The sequence below is a fragment of the Balaenoptera physalus genome (genome assembly GCF_965194825.1).
Source record: "Balaenoptera physalus genome assembly, chromosome: 1".
NCBI classification, from domain to species: domain Eukaryota; kingdom Metazoa; phylum Chordata; class Mammalia; order Artiodactyla; family Balaenopteridae; genus Balaenoptera; species Balaenoptera physalus.
This window is the reverse complement of record NC_138882.1, coordinates 110,289,957-110,304,880: the sequence shown is the minus strand read 5'-3', so window position 1 is coordinate 110,304,880 and position 14,924 is coordinate 110,289,957. Positions and strand designations below refer to the sequence as shown.

The 14,924-nt window shown below is 32.7% G+C and overlaps 1 protein-coding gene and 1 pseudogene across 6 annotated transcripts in view; both read right to left on the bottom strand.

The window, feature by feature from the left end:
- DPYD (dihydropyrimidine dehydrogenase) overlaps positions 1-14,924 on the bottom strand; it is an 807,615-nt gene that overhangs the window by 693,463 nt on the left and 99,228 nt on the right. For all 5 annotated transcript variants that reach the window (XM_082476697.1, XM_082476698.1, XM_082476699.1 and 2 more), the window contains exon 3: positions 1,573-1,655. In XM_082476697.1, coding sequence (XP_082332823.1) covers positions 1,573-1,655 — 83 coding nt within the window. The remainder of the gene's footprint in view (positions 1-1,572; positions 1,656-14,924) is intronic.
- The window catches only part of LOC309636499 (cytochrome c pseudogene), a 104,005-nt pseudogene that overhangs the window by 28,772 nt on the left and 60,309 nt on the right, over positions 1-14,924 (bottom strand). Inside the window, exon 2 of the transcript XR_014268695.1 lies at positions 1,573-1,655. The product of XR_014268695.1 is annotated as a cytochrome c pseudogene (transcript). The remainder of the gene's footprint in view (positions 1-1,572; positions 1,656-14,924) is intronic.

Here is a 14,924-nt window from a genome sequence, read left to right as displayed (position 1 = left end):
CTGAATAGATATAAAAATACAGAGAATAACTGTACAGTTCTAAATAAATGTTGATATTATGCTTAACATATTCAAAGTTATTATAATAAACATTTACAAAAATGATGTTTTCAATTTATACCTCAGGTAGAGGATAAAGAATATATTGAAAAACAGCAGTTCAGTCATAACTTCTGCATTGGCCTTTTCCACGATACATTTTACTCTTTATTTTATATTTACGACTATTTTCAATAACTTTAACTTTCTGAGAATGTCCACTTGCATTGTATATAGATACAAATTCTCTATTGTGGACTCAGTTTTATTTTTCCCTCTTTTTTATTAGTAAAGACATTAACAATAAAATAGGCTCACTTGCTCCAGCTGGTAATTTCTCAGTACTAGTAATATATTATTCCTCTTTTTGTGACATCATAATCATCTATATAGAAGTACCATGTATCTTTGTGTAGAAGCTACTGTTTCCATTAAATTTAATTACCTCCCCCTGTGGTTTTAAATAGAAGTGGCTTCAAAATGAGGGCAGCTTCTATTAAATTTAATTACTTTCCCCTGCTGCTTGCATGGTAAAAGGGAGGTCACTAAATGAGAGCAGCTTCTAGACTAAAGTATATGGTAACTGTGTGCCAGCAATAAAAAAATTGTGCCCAAAATACCCTTCTAGGGAGCTTCATAGGTTTATCCTTTCTCCTATTTAAAATTTTTTCTTTAGCCTTAATTTAAGCCCTTAAAAAATGAGCATGGATAGAAGGAGATATATTTTAAAAATCAATTTTAGTTCCACAGGCTAAATCAAGGCAAATATACTATTTCTGTACAAATATATTGGAAATTATCCCACTCAAAGGTTCAAGCTCAGAACTTTTAAGATTAACATCATTTGTTGTCATTTCTCCAGCTGTAAGGATGCTAAGTTTTATTCTTCACACATTTTCAATGTCTAGTAAAAGCCTTCATTGATTCTGATCAGATGGATTTAAAGACTGCCTCCTAAAAGTTATTAAAAAGGTATTAAGTTTAGGGAGATTTCAGAAAAATATTCAGAAATAGTAATGTTAAAAAGGAAAAAAAAGAAAACCCATCAGGTTCATTACAGACTGCTGTATTTGAAAAAAAGTTAATCTGTATGCTTTATAATAGTATGAAAACGTATATCGGTTTAAAAATACTGTGGTATAATCCTATAAAATATTTTAATTAAATATTAATTAGGAGAAAATACTACTCAGTTAAAACACCATTGTACTATTTATTTTTTTATACAGGCAGAATGTAGATGAACAACATTTCCATTCAATCACACAGTTTAGTATAAATATAAAACAAGACACCCCTTAAGCATTTTAAGTAACAAATTAAACATTTACATTTTTTACTGTGCACTGAGGCTTAACATTTATGCAGCTTCAAAACCAAAGTACAGCCTCAAGGGAAGTCTCTCCACTGACAAATTAATACCTTAGAGAACAGAGCTGAATGGTGGCAATGAACTCATTTGTTCCCCCAATAATGAAGAATGACTTTTTCTTTACCACATCTGTGACTGTTGCTATGGTGACCCAGACTTACCTCATTGCTTCTCGGAGAGCTCCTCGCTCACCAAGAGTCGTGTGCTTGATGTCATCAAAATTATTCTCCAGCTTCTCGCAATTCTGCAACATATTAGAAAAATGCATTAATCCTCCAACATCCTGAGATAAAATTATATCTATGCAATTATGTAAAATATAATTGATTATATTGATTATGGACTCAAAAATATGCACACCATTTTAATTGAGTAGGATTCATTAAAATTGACAGTGTGAATTCAACAGTAACAAAATAACAACGTTTTATGATACAGCTGTCACAGAAGTCTTCTTATCAATTTTTCAAAATTGGGTAAATAGAAGAAATGAATATTATATAAAAGTAGTACAACTTCTAGAGTTTTGAGGTTTAAAAATTAGTTCTCTAAAATAATCTCAAGTATATCAAAGCCAACTGGAATTCAAAAGAAAGTCAATAAAGTTTGAAATCACAATAAATTGTATATGATAAATACCCAGTTCTAAAATATTAGTATTTACTGATATGGAAAGATAAAGCCCAGGCATAATATAATAATAAAAGTTCAAACATTTTGAAATCAAAATTTTAAAATTAGATCTTTAAATAACAGTTATATACAAATTATTCACAAATATATATATATATATATATATATATATATATATATATATGTATCTGTATTTGAAAATAAATAAGTCCAATCATTAAAATTGTGACATTACATCAGCCTCTTAGCATTACTGGACTGAATTTTCTAAGAGTTTTTTTTTTTTAATTTTAATTATGTTTTTATATGTAAAACTAACTTAATCTCACATGACCCTAATAAGTTATCAGAACATAATATATAGGATTAAATTTTAGCCTAAAAAATGTATCCATATGAATCTTTTGGCACATTAGATTTCATGTATTTAGGTAATAAAATAATTGGATTTAGCATTTTAGTTAATTTAACAGACAGTAAAACTAAATAATAAAAATTTAAACATTAATGGGTTCTATTTTAAATTGTAAATAAGTATGCTGGATTTCACAAAAATACAGAATTTAGATTAATAATTTCCAATGTGTAAGAATTCATTGATTTAAAACCCACTGTTATATATACCATTATCTTACCTTGATATCTTTTTAGATCAGCCAAATTAAGGCAAAGATCCTTTTTAACACAGTTATATGTTTTACAATGAAAATCTTGAAAATTAGCAAAATGTATCTAAAATAATTTGAATTCTGAATAAAAGTCCTTTTTTGGATATGTAAGTTGCAAATGTCTCCTGCTCTGTGTCTTGTCTTTTCACTTTTTAATAGTATCTTTTCATAAAGAGAATTTCTTATTTTTAAAGAGGCCCAATTTATTATTGCTTTAATTTATGGTTAGTGCTATTTGTGTCCTGTTTAAGAAATCTTTGATTTCCTCAAGGTTATAAATTTATTTTCCTATACTTTTTCCACAAAGCTTTATTACTTTGCATTTCACATTTAGATGTGTAATTCATCTGGGATTGATATTTGTATATGGTGTATAATAGAAAATCACACCATACAGGTCAGCAGTTAAATCAGTACTATTTATTGAAAAGGCCATCATTTCCCCATTTTAATTCATCTTTTCCATAAAGTAAGACACAGTATACATAGGGTCTGTTTCTGGAGTCCATAATGGCCAACTGCTCAATTTCCTATATTTTTGCCAGTATCACACTGTTTTAATTACTTATATCTATAATAAATAAAGAACTCCTACAAGTAAATATGAAAAAAAACAGACAATTCAATATAAAATGGGCAAAAGACTTATATAAACACTATATAACAGAGACTATACAAATAACTAATTTAAAAAAACATGCTCAACAACATTAGTCATGAGAAAGATGCAAATTTTAAAAATGAAACATCACTACACACTTTGAAAATGTGTAAAATGAAAAAGATAGATGATACAAAAGTGTGTTTTTATAGTATAAAAAGCAACTGCAGCACTGCTGGTGGAACTGTAAATTGTTAAAACCACTTGATAAAGCTTTTTGGTAGCACTTTCAAAAGCTGAGCATTCATGTCTTGGAATACACCCAGAACAAATATATAATATGTTCGCCTAAAGTCGTATACAAGAATGTTAATTGTAGCACTATCCAAATTTCCCCAGACTGGAAACAAGTCAAATGCACATAAAGATGGAATATATAAATCAACTGTGTTATATTACTACAATGGAAAATACATAGCAATGAGAATGAACAAACTACATCTATGTGGAATAACATGGATTATCTCACAGCCATAGTATTAAATAAATTGACACACAAAAGATCACATAGGAAAATTATTCCACTTACATGAATTTCAAAAATAAGCAAAGCTGGGCTTCCCTGGTGGCACAGTGGTTAAGAATCCGCCTGCCAATGCAGGGGACACGGGTTCGAGCCCTGGTTCGGGAAGATCCCACATGCCGCGGAGTGACTAAGCCCATGTGCCACAACTACTGAGCCTGCACTCGAGCCCACAAGCCACAACTCCTGAAGCCCGGGTGCCTAGAGCCCGTGCTCCTTAACAAGAGAAGCCACTGCAATGAGAAGCCCGTGTGCCACAACAAAGAGTAGACCCCGCTCACCGGAACTAGAGAAAGCCTGCGCACAGCAACGAAGACCCAACGCAGCCAAAAATAAATTAAATAAATAAATTTTTTAAAATTACCTTTAAAAAAATAACTTGGAAACAAAAATAAGCAAAGCTACAGTGAATAGTTCAACAATGAAAGTAAGAAAACAATTCCATTTATAAGAACATAAAAAATAGAATACTACTTAATAACTTTAACAAAAGAAGCATAAGACTTGTGTACTGAAAAGTACAAAACATCACGACAAAAATTAAAGAAGACCAAAATAAATGCTAAGACATCCCATGTTCATGAATTAGAAGACAATATTGTTAAGGTGGCACTACTCCCTAAATTAATCTAAAGTTTCAATGTGATCCCTGTCAAAATCCCAGATGACTTTATATTTTTTGTGCAGATTTTGATAAGCTGATTCTAAAATTCATATGAAAATAGAAGGGACCCAGAATAGCCAAAACCTTCTTAAAAACAGAAGTGCAGAGTTGAAGGCCTAACACTTCCTGATTTCAAAAATGACTATAAACCTACAATATATCCACATATATATATATATATATATATATATATACACAAATGTTCATAGCAGCATTATTCATAACAGATAAAAAGTAGAAAAAATGCAAGTCAATAAAATGATAAATGGATAAGCAAATATGGTATACCAATATAATGATATACTATTCAGCCATGAAAAGGTAAGTTCTGATACATGATGAGCTTTGAAAACGTTATGCTAAGTGAAAAAGCCAGATACAAAAGGTCACATTGTATCAATTCATTTATATAAAATGTTGAATACAGGCATATCCATAGAGACAGGAGATTAGTGGTTGCCAGGGGCTGCAGAGAGGGAAGGAATTATTGCTAATGGCAACAGGGTTTCTTTTTGGGGACATGAAAGTTCTGAAATTAGTGGCAATCAATGCACAACACTGTGAATATACTAAAAACCACTGAATTATATGCACTTTAAATGAGTGGACCTTATGGTATGTGAATATATCTCAATAAAGCTACTATTTTAAAAGTAGGTAAAACTAATCAAGGTGTTGGAAATTAGTGGATAGTGACTACAGAAGACAGAAGAGGGTCTTCTAGGGCACAGTTTAATTCATTTTGTGAAAATTCATGGAACTGAATACTTAAGATGTGTTTAGTTTTCCATATGTAATACTGCAATAAAAAGCTTTTAGAAGACAGTTCAAATTCTGGTGAAGGGATCATAATGCAGTAATATATCACTACAGTTAAAGAATGCAGATCAAGAAGTTCAAAGTATCTGATACAGTAAGTGTTAGCTACCAGCTAATAATAATAAACTAACATTTTATTATTTACTAAAATTCTGTACTAAAGATCCAATTCCTGTAACTTACCCTGATAAATTTTTGATACTTCATTAACTGAATTATGAACTTTTTCCTCTATACAGTGATAGTCTTAAAGAATGACATTTATATGACTATAATTGCAAAGATGAATAACTAAATTATTTGAATTAGATGGCCTTTGAAGAACACTTTCCCAGTACTTCTGGGATAAAAATTAGTCTGGACCTCTAAGGCAGAAAGCAGAGTTTTCCTTTCTTTATTCAGGAAAAAAAAGAGGGGGGGGGGGGACAAATATAAATTTTACACTGAACAGATTATAGTGCCCTTTCAAATATTTCTATGGAAATAATAATATTTTTTAGAAGCTTTATGTTCATAGATGTTCAATGCAGCATTTTTATGACAGTGAAATATTGGGGGGGGATCCTAAATTTTCAACAATAAAAGAATGGTTAAATAAAGCACTTTAAATTTGAGGGATATTATGCATTAATTACAAATGCTGTTTAGATAGAGTTAGCCAATGTTTGTATGACATTGTGTAATTTTTTTAAAAAGACACTATAAAATTGAATATGTTGTATGATATGATTACAATTTTGGAAAACAAAACAAGCAAAGCCAAAAAAGACCTAGAAATGAAATAGTAACTCAGATTATCTCAAAATGTTGAATAAACAAGGATTTATTTTTTTACTTATAGTTTTCAATATTTTCCAAAGTTTCAGTTATAGGTTTATATTTCTTTTTGACTTCAAGATTTAAAAAATTAAGAGTTTTTTTAAAGATTTTGGAAGTATTTGTATATTCTATGCTGAATATGCTATTTTTGTAAAATATAATACAACAAAATAAATGCTAGCAAAAGAAATTTAATATAAGATAGGACTTGACTTTTCCAATATTTATTTTTTCTATTAAATATGCACTTGACTAATTAAGATTTCTGCTTCCTCTGATTATTTGCCAATGAGTTCATGAAAGTTTTAATATTTCAAATTGTCCAAAAAAAGTTTCCAATCAGTTTGCTTTCTTGACTTTTGCACACCCAAAAAGAGGTATAAGGATGTACACAAAGCAGTAAACGAAAATAAAGTCATATAATAAAATCAGTTACCTTTATTTGCTATATTCAACCTACAACATAGCTGAATGTGAACAACTGATACTCAAATAGTGCCACTTGGGCTAAGCGAATACCTGAAAAGACCCAAACACAACTACTAGGTATATAATATTTGGAATGTACTGTTTTTAACTTTCATATATTTAAACTTAATAACAGATGACTAGTATTTATTCATGATTCTAAACAGACTTCGCAATACAATTTTTAGAGTTGCATAATATTCTACTGCACCCATGTGCTATTATTTATTTAGCTAATTCCTTTTTAGTTTGGTTTGGTTGTTTATTGCTAATGCTATTATAAACATAAAACAAGAATAGATGGCTAAAAATGAAATAAAAGCTTAAAAAGTATTAAGAAAAAAATAAATATTCATTGACTGGGATTATTCATTCCAACTAATTTCCCATCTGACTCAAATTGTTTTCATCTAAAATATATTCAAATTACGTGACTATGGTAGAGTCAATACTCAAATTCAGGATTACTGATTCTATATCTCATTCTTTTCCCGAATTTAACTGTTAATGGAAAACAATGCATGTTTTACTTGTGGTCATATAATTATACTTATTTTTTTCTAGGTTTGCCATAAACCCAACCCCATCAATTTAGATGAATCACTGCTAAGAGTCTTACATTTAAATCTTAAGTTGTAAAAAGGTTTCATAACCTTGTTCTTTCAAACTTTACTGACTCTTGATATGGAAAACAGCACCTATCACTTCCCCACAGGTGGTTTACAAATCAGATGTGGAAATAGATATTTCTATTTAATTGTTTTGGGCATATTTTTCATTTTTAATATATCTCCTACTTTGGATATACATAAATATATACACAGATACACACACATATATAAATACAAATGTGTTTGCTAAATGGAGTCATTTAATAGAAATAAATCTGTACCTTGACAAGGTATTTTTGTTTTGTATGGTTGGTTTTCAAGAAAATCTTAGAAACTTTGATTTTACCAACAGAGATTAACAAAATCAAATAACGTTATATCTGAATCTCTTTATTTAAGAACAACTGTCTTCAGTTAGGGTACTGTCTTCTCACACGCTACCTATAGGAAATGTGAGATTTAATCATTAAAACCAATGGAAAGGCTAGAAAGTCGCGCTACTGTAATTAAGAGAGAATTTTAAGATCTCAATTTAGCCATTTAAAGTAACTCCCTAGACCAGAGCAATAATGCCCACGGCAAAACAAAGTCATAGATAACAAATATTTAAGGCAGCCTGCTACAACCGTGTGACACATCAGCTTAGAATCAAGAGCAAACACCGATGCAGTCCACAAAAACCTCTTTTCATCCCAATATCCATTTCTGAGTCCCTTGGGAAAAACTGTATAATAAAATGTAAAAAGCAAAAATAAAAAATAAGCTTTTTTATTTCTTATAATTTATAAATCATTTCAAAAAAGTAAATGTTAATCTGATCAATTTTTGGAAAAGGTCAATTCACAGTAAAATCCATGTGTAGACAACCTTTTCAAAACAGAATTCTTGTGGAAATTTTACTCTTTCAGATTTATATTTTTAAAAATTATACAGATGGTTTCAGAATCTCAAACGAGTCTAGATGCTACTACAGAAAAATGCATCTGCCTCCCTTCTATGTGGTAAATTGAGAGCATAAAGAAAAAATGCATATACTTTCTTGTTTGTCTGTTTTTTCTTTTGGTCCTGAAATCCCTCATCACTTTCCTCCTCTTTGCTACCCGCATTGTGGTTTTAAACTTTATTTTGGTCTCCACTGCTGCAGAGAAACAAGTTCGTGAAGGACATTAAAGAAGAAACAAACAAGATTACTGGATTTTGAGTTTTTAAAGGCCTATCCCTAGCATACATAAACAATAGGGTGGAAAGACTGCTTGATTATCTAGCTTTTCCAGCCACAGAGATAGGAGATAACAACATTCTTCTGAAGACAGAGTGAGAGAAAAATTGGACACAGAAGCCTTAAGTGGCCCCACTGAGCTCACTATGGCTCCAGGAATTGAGGACAGGCAAAGATATCAGAGTTGACTGAGAGATAAAGTGTTCCAGAGCATCTGAAGGTATTTCTTCATTTTAATGATGAGAAGCCTCAAATTTAACAGTGATTTTATCTGGAAGTGCTTAAAATGACATATTTTACCATGAAGTGGAATGGGAACCCAAAATGAGTATTGAATAACAGAAAAGGAAAGAATGCGCCATGTTTCACACTCCCTGAGTCTGCAAAAAACTTATTGTGCCCAACAGAACAATAGAGGAAATAAATAAGTCTTGTAAACATTTAAACAGTCTAATTGTTACCTTCACCAAAAATACCTGTGCCCTGAAAAAATCAAATCCAAGATTTTTTTTTCAAGAACAATATATGAAAGTACCAAAGAAGAGATACAAGAGTTAAATTCAAATTAAGACAAATGTTAGTCTTTTTCCAGAATGAGATAAACATCTCAAGCAACTAACATTTTTATCTGCTCATCCTCTCCATAAATAAAATTAAGCATCAGATGCTTTAGATGAGAGGCAGAGAGACTCACTCTCATGTCTACCATCAGTAACATTTTCCTAACATTAGGGACAACTGTAAGTAAAATGGAGCCAATGTCTTCCTATCAAAGTCTATTCTCAGCCCAGTTCATATGAGTATGGATCTGAGAAAAATTATAAACTTATGTTAAATAACTTAATACGCTGTTCATTACAGGGTGAAACCATGTAGCTCAGATTGGGACTTGAAGCCACATGCCAGGACTCAAACCTGGCCTAAACCCAGATTGGGACTTGAACCCACGGTCTTTTAATTGAGATCACACACCTGGTCTCAGGACTTAATGAAGCTCAGGTTCTTGATGTTCTTGTCGCAGAAAGAATTCAGTGAAAGACAAAGTGATAGGTAAGAAGTGGATGTATTAAGAAAGAAACACTCCACAGGCAGAGTGTGGGCCATCTTAGAAGGCAAGAGGCCCCGAAATATGAGGTGGTTAGCTTTTACTTGCTGGGTAATTTCATAGGCTAATGAGTGGGAGGATTATTCCAATTATTTTGGGGCTGGGGTGGGGATTTCCAGGAATTGAGCCACCACCCACTTTTTGACCTTTTATAGTTGGGCTCAGAACTGTCATGGCGCTAGTGCATGTGTCATTTAGCATGCTAATGTATTACAATGAACGTTTAATGAGGCTCAAGGTACCCTGGAAGCCAAATCATCCACCATCTTGTACCTAGTTGGTTTTAACCAGTTTTTGTAATGTCCTATGGCTATGTCATTATTTTAAAGGCTGTGCCCTGCCCCCTTCCCTCCTGTTTCAAGGGGATTCTATATGTTAATGTAGGATTATCCCAGAATACAATTTCAGGTATAAGTAAGGCATAGGGGACTTTCCAGGGTGTAAAAAACTTTCAAACAATTCTAAAAATGAACTCACCCATGGTGATGACTGATACTTCCTATCTTTCAAGTGCCTCGTAATTTCCCTTGACCAAGATAATTGCATGAGAGAGCTGCAACCATCACAGCAGATGCAAGACAGACAATCTCTTTTGTAGGAAAGAGGGAAGGGAAAGGCAAAGGGTAACTAAAAAGGAAAAGGGGACACAGGGAGAGAATGACTGAACAAACTACTCCTCAGATTAGCAAGTACAAGAACAAGAAAAATCAGTGATTAGTAATAAAACACTGGAACAAAAAACAGGCCTATTAGCCTAAATACCATAGAGCAAGAAAGTGGGAACACACAGAAAAAATGGAAGGACATGAAAAGTATTGAATTTAGTGCTGACCAGACATTCCATTGTCTACAACAGGCAAATGTTATCTCTACTTAATTAGTAGGAAACTGGAAATCCATATCAGCAACCAAGGTAAATGTTATAGTTTTTTGGCATATAAAGCTGAATTATATTAATAGTAAACTAGCTAATAACATGAAGGACTTACTCTGTGTTAGACACTTTTCTAGGAACTTTACCCATTTAATCTGCACAACAACCATTGAGATCCATACTTTACAACTGAGGAAACAGGCACAGGGAGATTAAGATAACTTGCCTAAGGTCATATACCTAGTAAGGGATAAAGCAGGGATTTGAACCCAAGGAGTCTGTCCTCAGAGCCAGACTCAAATCCTGCAGAGACTGCTTCAAAATAGTAAACTGAATAAAGTGAATATAATAAAGTTCTGCATAGGTCCTCCTCTACATGTTTGTTGTTAAATTTAGATAACTGGATTGGATGGTAATAGTTTACTAATAAAGTGGGGCATAAGTTCGTACAGAATACCGTTTTATTTCTTTCTGGATGTGCTATACTTTACAAGGTAGAAAAATAAGGAATCCAATATACAGATGTTTAGGCAAAATTAATACCCATAAATATTTTGCATGCAACAGTCTTTATTTGGGTCTGTGACACCACTGTGACAAATATAATGAGCAATTAAATTCCCAAGTGCTCAGATTTTGGCAGCAATTAAAGTAGAAACTAGAAACTAAGCATCAAAAAGAACTGGTTTTGGTGGCCTCCTGCCAAATGAATCCCCATGGGTTGAGAGAAGGTCTAGGGTTTCAACTGTGATAGATTTTACAGTGTTTTAGTATCTCATCTGTATTAAGGATTGTATAAAAGTATGATAAAACAAATGAGTAAAATATCAACAGCAACATGGAGGCAAAGTAACACACAAGAAGATCTCTGAATGCTGAGAAATTTAAACACGATCACTGAAGTATCTTTGCTTAAACTAAACCAAACAATAACAAATTCAACCAAGTATCTAGTGATGCACATGCTGGATGGGGCAGGAAAGAAGCAAAAAATTCAGCAAATTACATTATTAAACAAAAGAATTGATGGTATTACCATATAATTTAATTTCTATTAGGACAGCATTTCCTTTATGAAATAATCACAATAACTAGAACTAAATAGATTGGATCTAAAATTTACATAGTAACCTGATTTTTTTTAATTAGTAAATTAATTTTAATAAATGAGGAAACAGTTTTATATTATTAAGGTCACAGAGAGTTAATGGCACAGCTACTAGAACTTTAGTCTCATAATTACTAAATAACAAAAGCTGAAGTTAATCAATTAAATTTCAATTCAGAAAAAAAAAACTTGAAAATCTACTGTTAGGCATCATACTAAGCATCAGGGATATAAAGGTAAATAAGAAAAGACCCCCATATTGATAACAATCCAGTGATAATATAGAGAAGAGAGAGGAATTAACTCTCCTAGAGCAGAGATGTCTATGAGTTAATGACTTCTAACCATGTCTTTGAAATGAGGCAAAATTTTCCAGATTAAGGGGGGCTGAGGAGGGGCGAGAAGGCAAAGGTAGTGGAATTGGCTCTAGCCTCAGACCTCAGCATTACTGCCTACTAGTTATAGGTCCTTAGGCAGGACACTCAGTTTATCCTAAGCAAAATATACTTGAACCTTCTAGCACTGCCATCAAAATTAAATAATACATGTAAATCACTTAGTACACCAAACAAATAGAAGGTTTTCAATAAATGGAGGAAGCAAAGGAAAAGAATAAAGAGGAGGAAGAGGAAGAGTATCCATGAACCCCACCATAATCCTAATGGACCAGACATTATGGAGTGAGGTAGAAAAAAAGTGCGTTTTTCATGTCTCCCAAGTGATTCTAATGAGTAATAAAGTAAAATCAATACAGTCTTTATGGGAAAAAGAAGATGTTTAGCTTTTTGATCATAAGATCCCTATGAGAATATAATGAAAATCATGATCCTTTCCTCTTAAAAAATTAAATATTCACAAAAAATTCATATGCATATACATACAATATGCTACATGCAATTTCAATGAGCCAGTGGATCCCCTGAAGCCCATCTATGGCCCTATGTCTATGCACACCAAATTTTAATATGAGGAAGGATGATTTTGTAATGGACCTAGATGACATGGAAATGAAAGTTACAAATATAATGTCCAAGTACATTGAGAAGCAAGGGGTCCAATAGCTGGCAAATTTCTATTGTTTGATAATGATGCTTAAGTTTAAGTATTCATATTACTCATAAAAACTATGTTGCACAAGTCAATCCTGTTGCCAAGCTAAAATGAAAGCAAGTCATTCACTCATTCATTCATTCAATATTTATTTAGATTCTAATAGGTGCCAGATACACCACGGTAGTCACTGGGGATACGAAGGTTTAAAAAAAAAAAAAAAAAAAAAAACTCTTCATGTTCAAAAACACAATTTCAATTCAATAATTCAATAAGGAAACTATTATCAGGCAAGTATGTCCCACATCCAGTGGAAGAATCCTTGCATATTACTGCGATCATTACAAATCTCAGATGACTGGAAGCCTGCAGGACCCACAGGGAATTAACACCACCGAGGTCACAAGTTTTATGGAGGCAATTATAAATTTACATTTCAAAATCTGAACAATTTACGTAAAACAGCACACTCCAAGCTATAAAGCTACAACTCTAAGGTAATTTAGCATTGATTAATTTAATGATTTTCTTTAGGCAGTAAGGCAAACAGGGAAAAGTTAATACCAATGCCTATGTTTCTCATGAAGTCAGAAATTCCTAAGGTCTAAGTTCCTCCAAAGAATGAGTCAATTAGATGAACTTACTCTTCCAGTAAAATGTTACGTTTTAAATCTTGGCACTCAGAAAAAGCCTCAAAACTAGCCCCACTGAAGTTCTTTATGAGTGAAGTAAGAAATAATAACCATATTCAGATTTTTTAAATTCCAGATGAATATTCTAATACCAATATACGATTTCCAGTTCTAATCCAGAGTTTCATATTTCAATAGATAATTGCTTTTCCCTTCGGTATGTCTTAACTAGTCTAATCCTTTCAGTGAACATTAAGACAATCATGTTTAGCTAATGTCATTTCACTAATGGTGGCCAGCTTACAATCAAGGCCTGTCTAGGAGAATCTCGTATGAGTCACAGTGAAATAGAATATAATATAGTAGGAGACGTAGGAGCTGTGGAGACAGGAAATCTGTTTTTAAGTTCCAGCTTTGCAAGTAAACTGTTTATATGTTCTTAGGAAAATGCTTAACATCTCAATCTGCAAATATTTCCTCATGAAATGAAGATATCAATGAAAATGATAAAAGTAATGACACACACTTCAAAGTGTTGTGAGGAAAAATTAAATGAGATCATGTATGTGAAAATATGCTCTAAACAAGAAAGCACTGTTCAAATAGTGCTATACATTTTTAAATGGATAGAATAAATCTCATTTCCAGGCTCATAGTCTAAGTCAAAATGTATTTTAGCTACAATTACCTTTAAGTATTTTAAATTTTAACTCTTAACCATGGTAAGAATTAAGTAATATTTTAGTACTTTCCCAAGGTGAGCAAAAATTAAACAGTTCTGCTGCAGAATCCTACCTGCTGAGCATTAATTCCTATATCTAAAGTAGGTAAACAAAATTCAAGATTGAGTATTTACTTTTTAATCTTAATTTCTTATTCAAATTACCACATAGTCCTTTACATAACGTATGGTTATATTTTGTCTTTTTTGGATTCTATTTTTTTTTTAATATTTATTTATTTATTTATTTGCCTGTTTCGGGTCTTTGTTGCAGCACGCAGGCTCTTAGTTGCAGCTCACAGGCTTCTCTCTAGTTGTGGCGTGTGGGTTTTTTTCTCTTCTCTAGTTGAGGGTGTGCGGGCTCTAGGGAGCGTGGGCTCTGTAGTCTGTGGCACGCGGGCTCTCTGGTTGAGGCACTCGAGCTCAGTAGTTGTGGCACACAGGCTTAGTTGCCCTGAGGCATGTGGGATCTTAGTTCCCTGACCAGGGATCGAACCCGCATCCCCTGCATTGGAAGGCGGATTCTTTACCACTGGACCACCAGGGAAGTCCCCGTATGGTTAGATTTTGAATGAATCTCACTTGGTTTACAGGATAACCAAATGAAAAACAATTATCATTATTTCAAAAAATATTGTGGAGTACTATGTGCCAGACACTGCCAATCTCAAATCGCTATACAAATCTTAATATTTGCTTTTTAGAAGTCATTATTACTTATTCACCTAATCTTGAGGGGGAATAGCCTTTCAAAGAGCAATTTAAATAATGAAAATCTACTACTTCAACTGCGAAGTTTGCTCACCTTCAAGCTCTGTTTGATAGGACCGATCTCATTTGCTACCAGGCTTCCTGAACTCAATTTGCTCCCGTGACAGTGCCTCCTTGCTGTTCCTTCTACACAAAAGCACCCCTTCTCCTCAGGGCCTTTGCACATG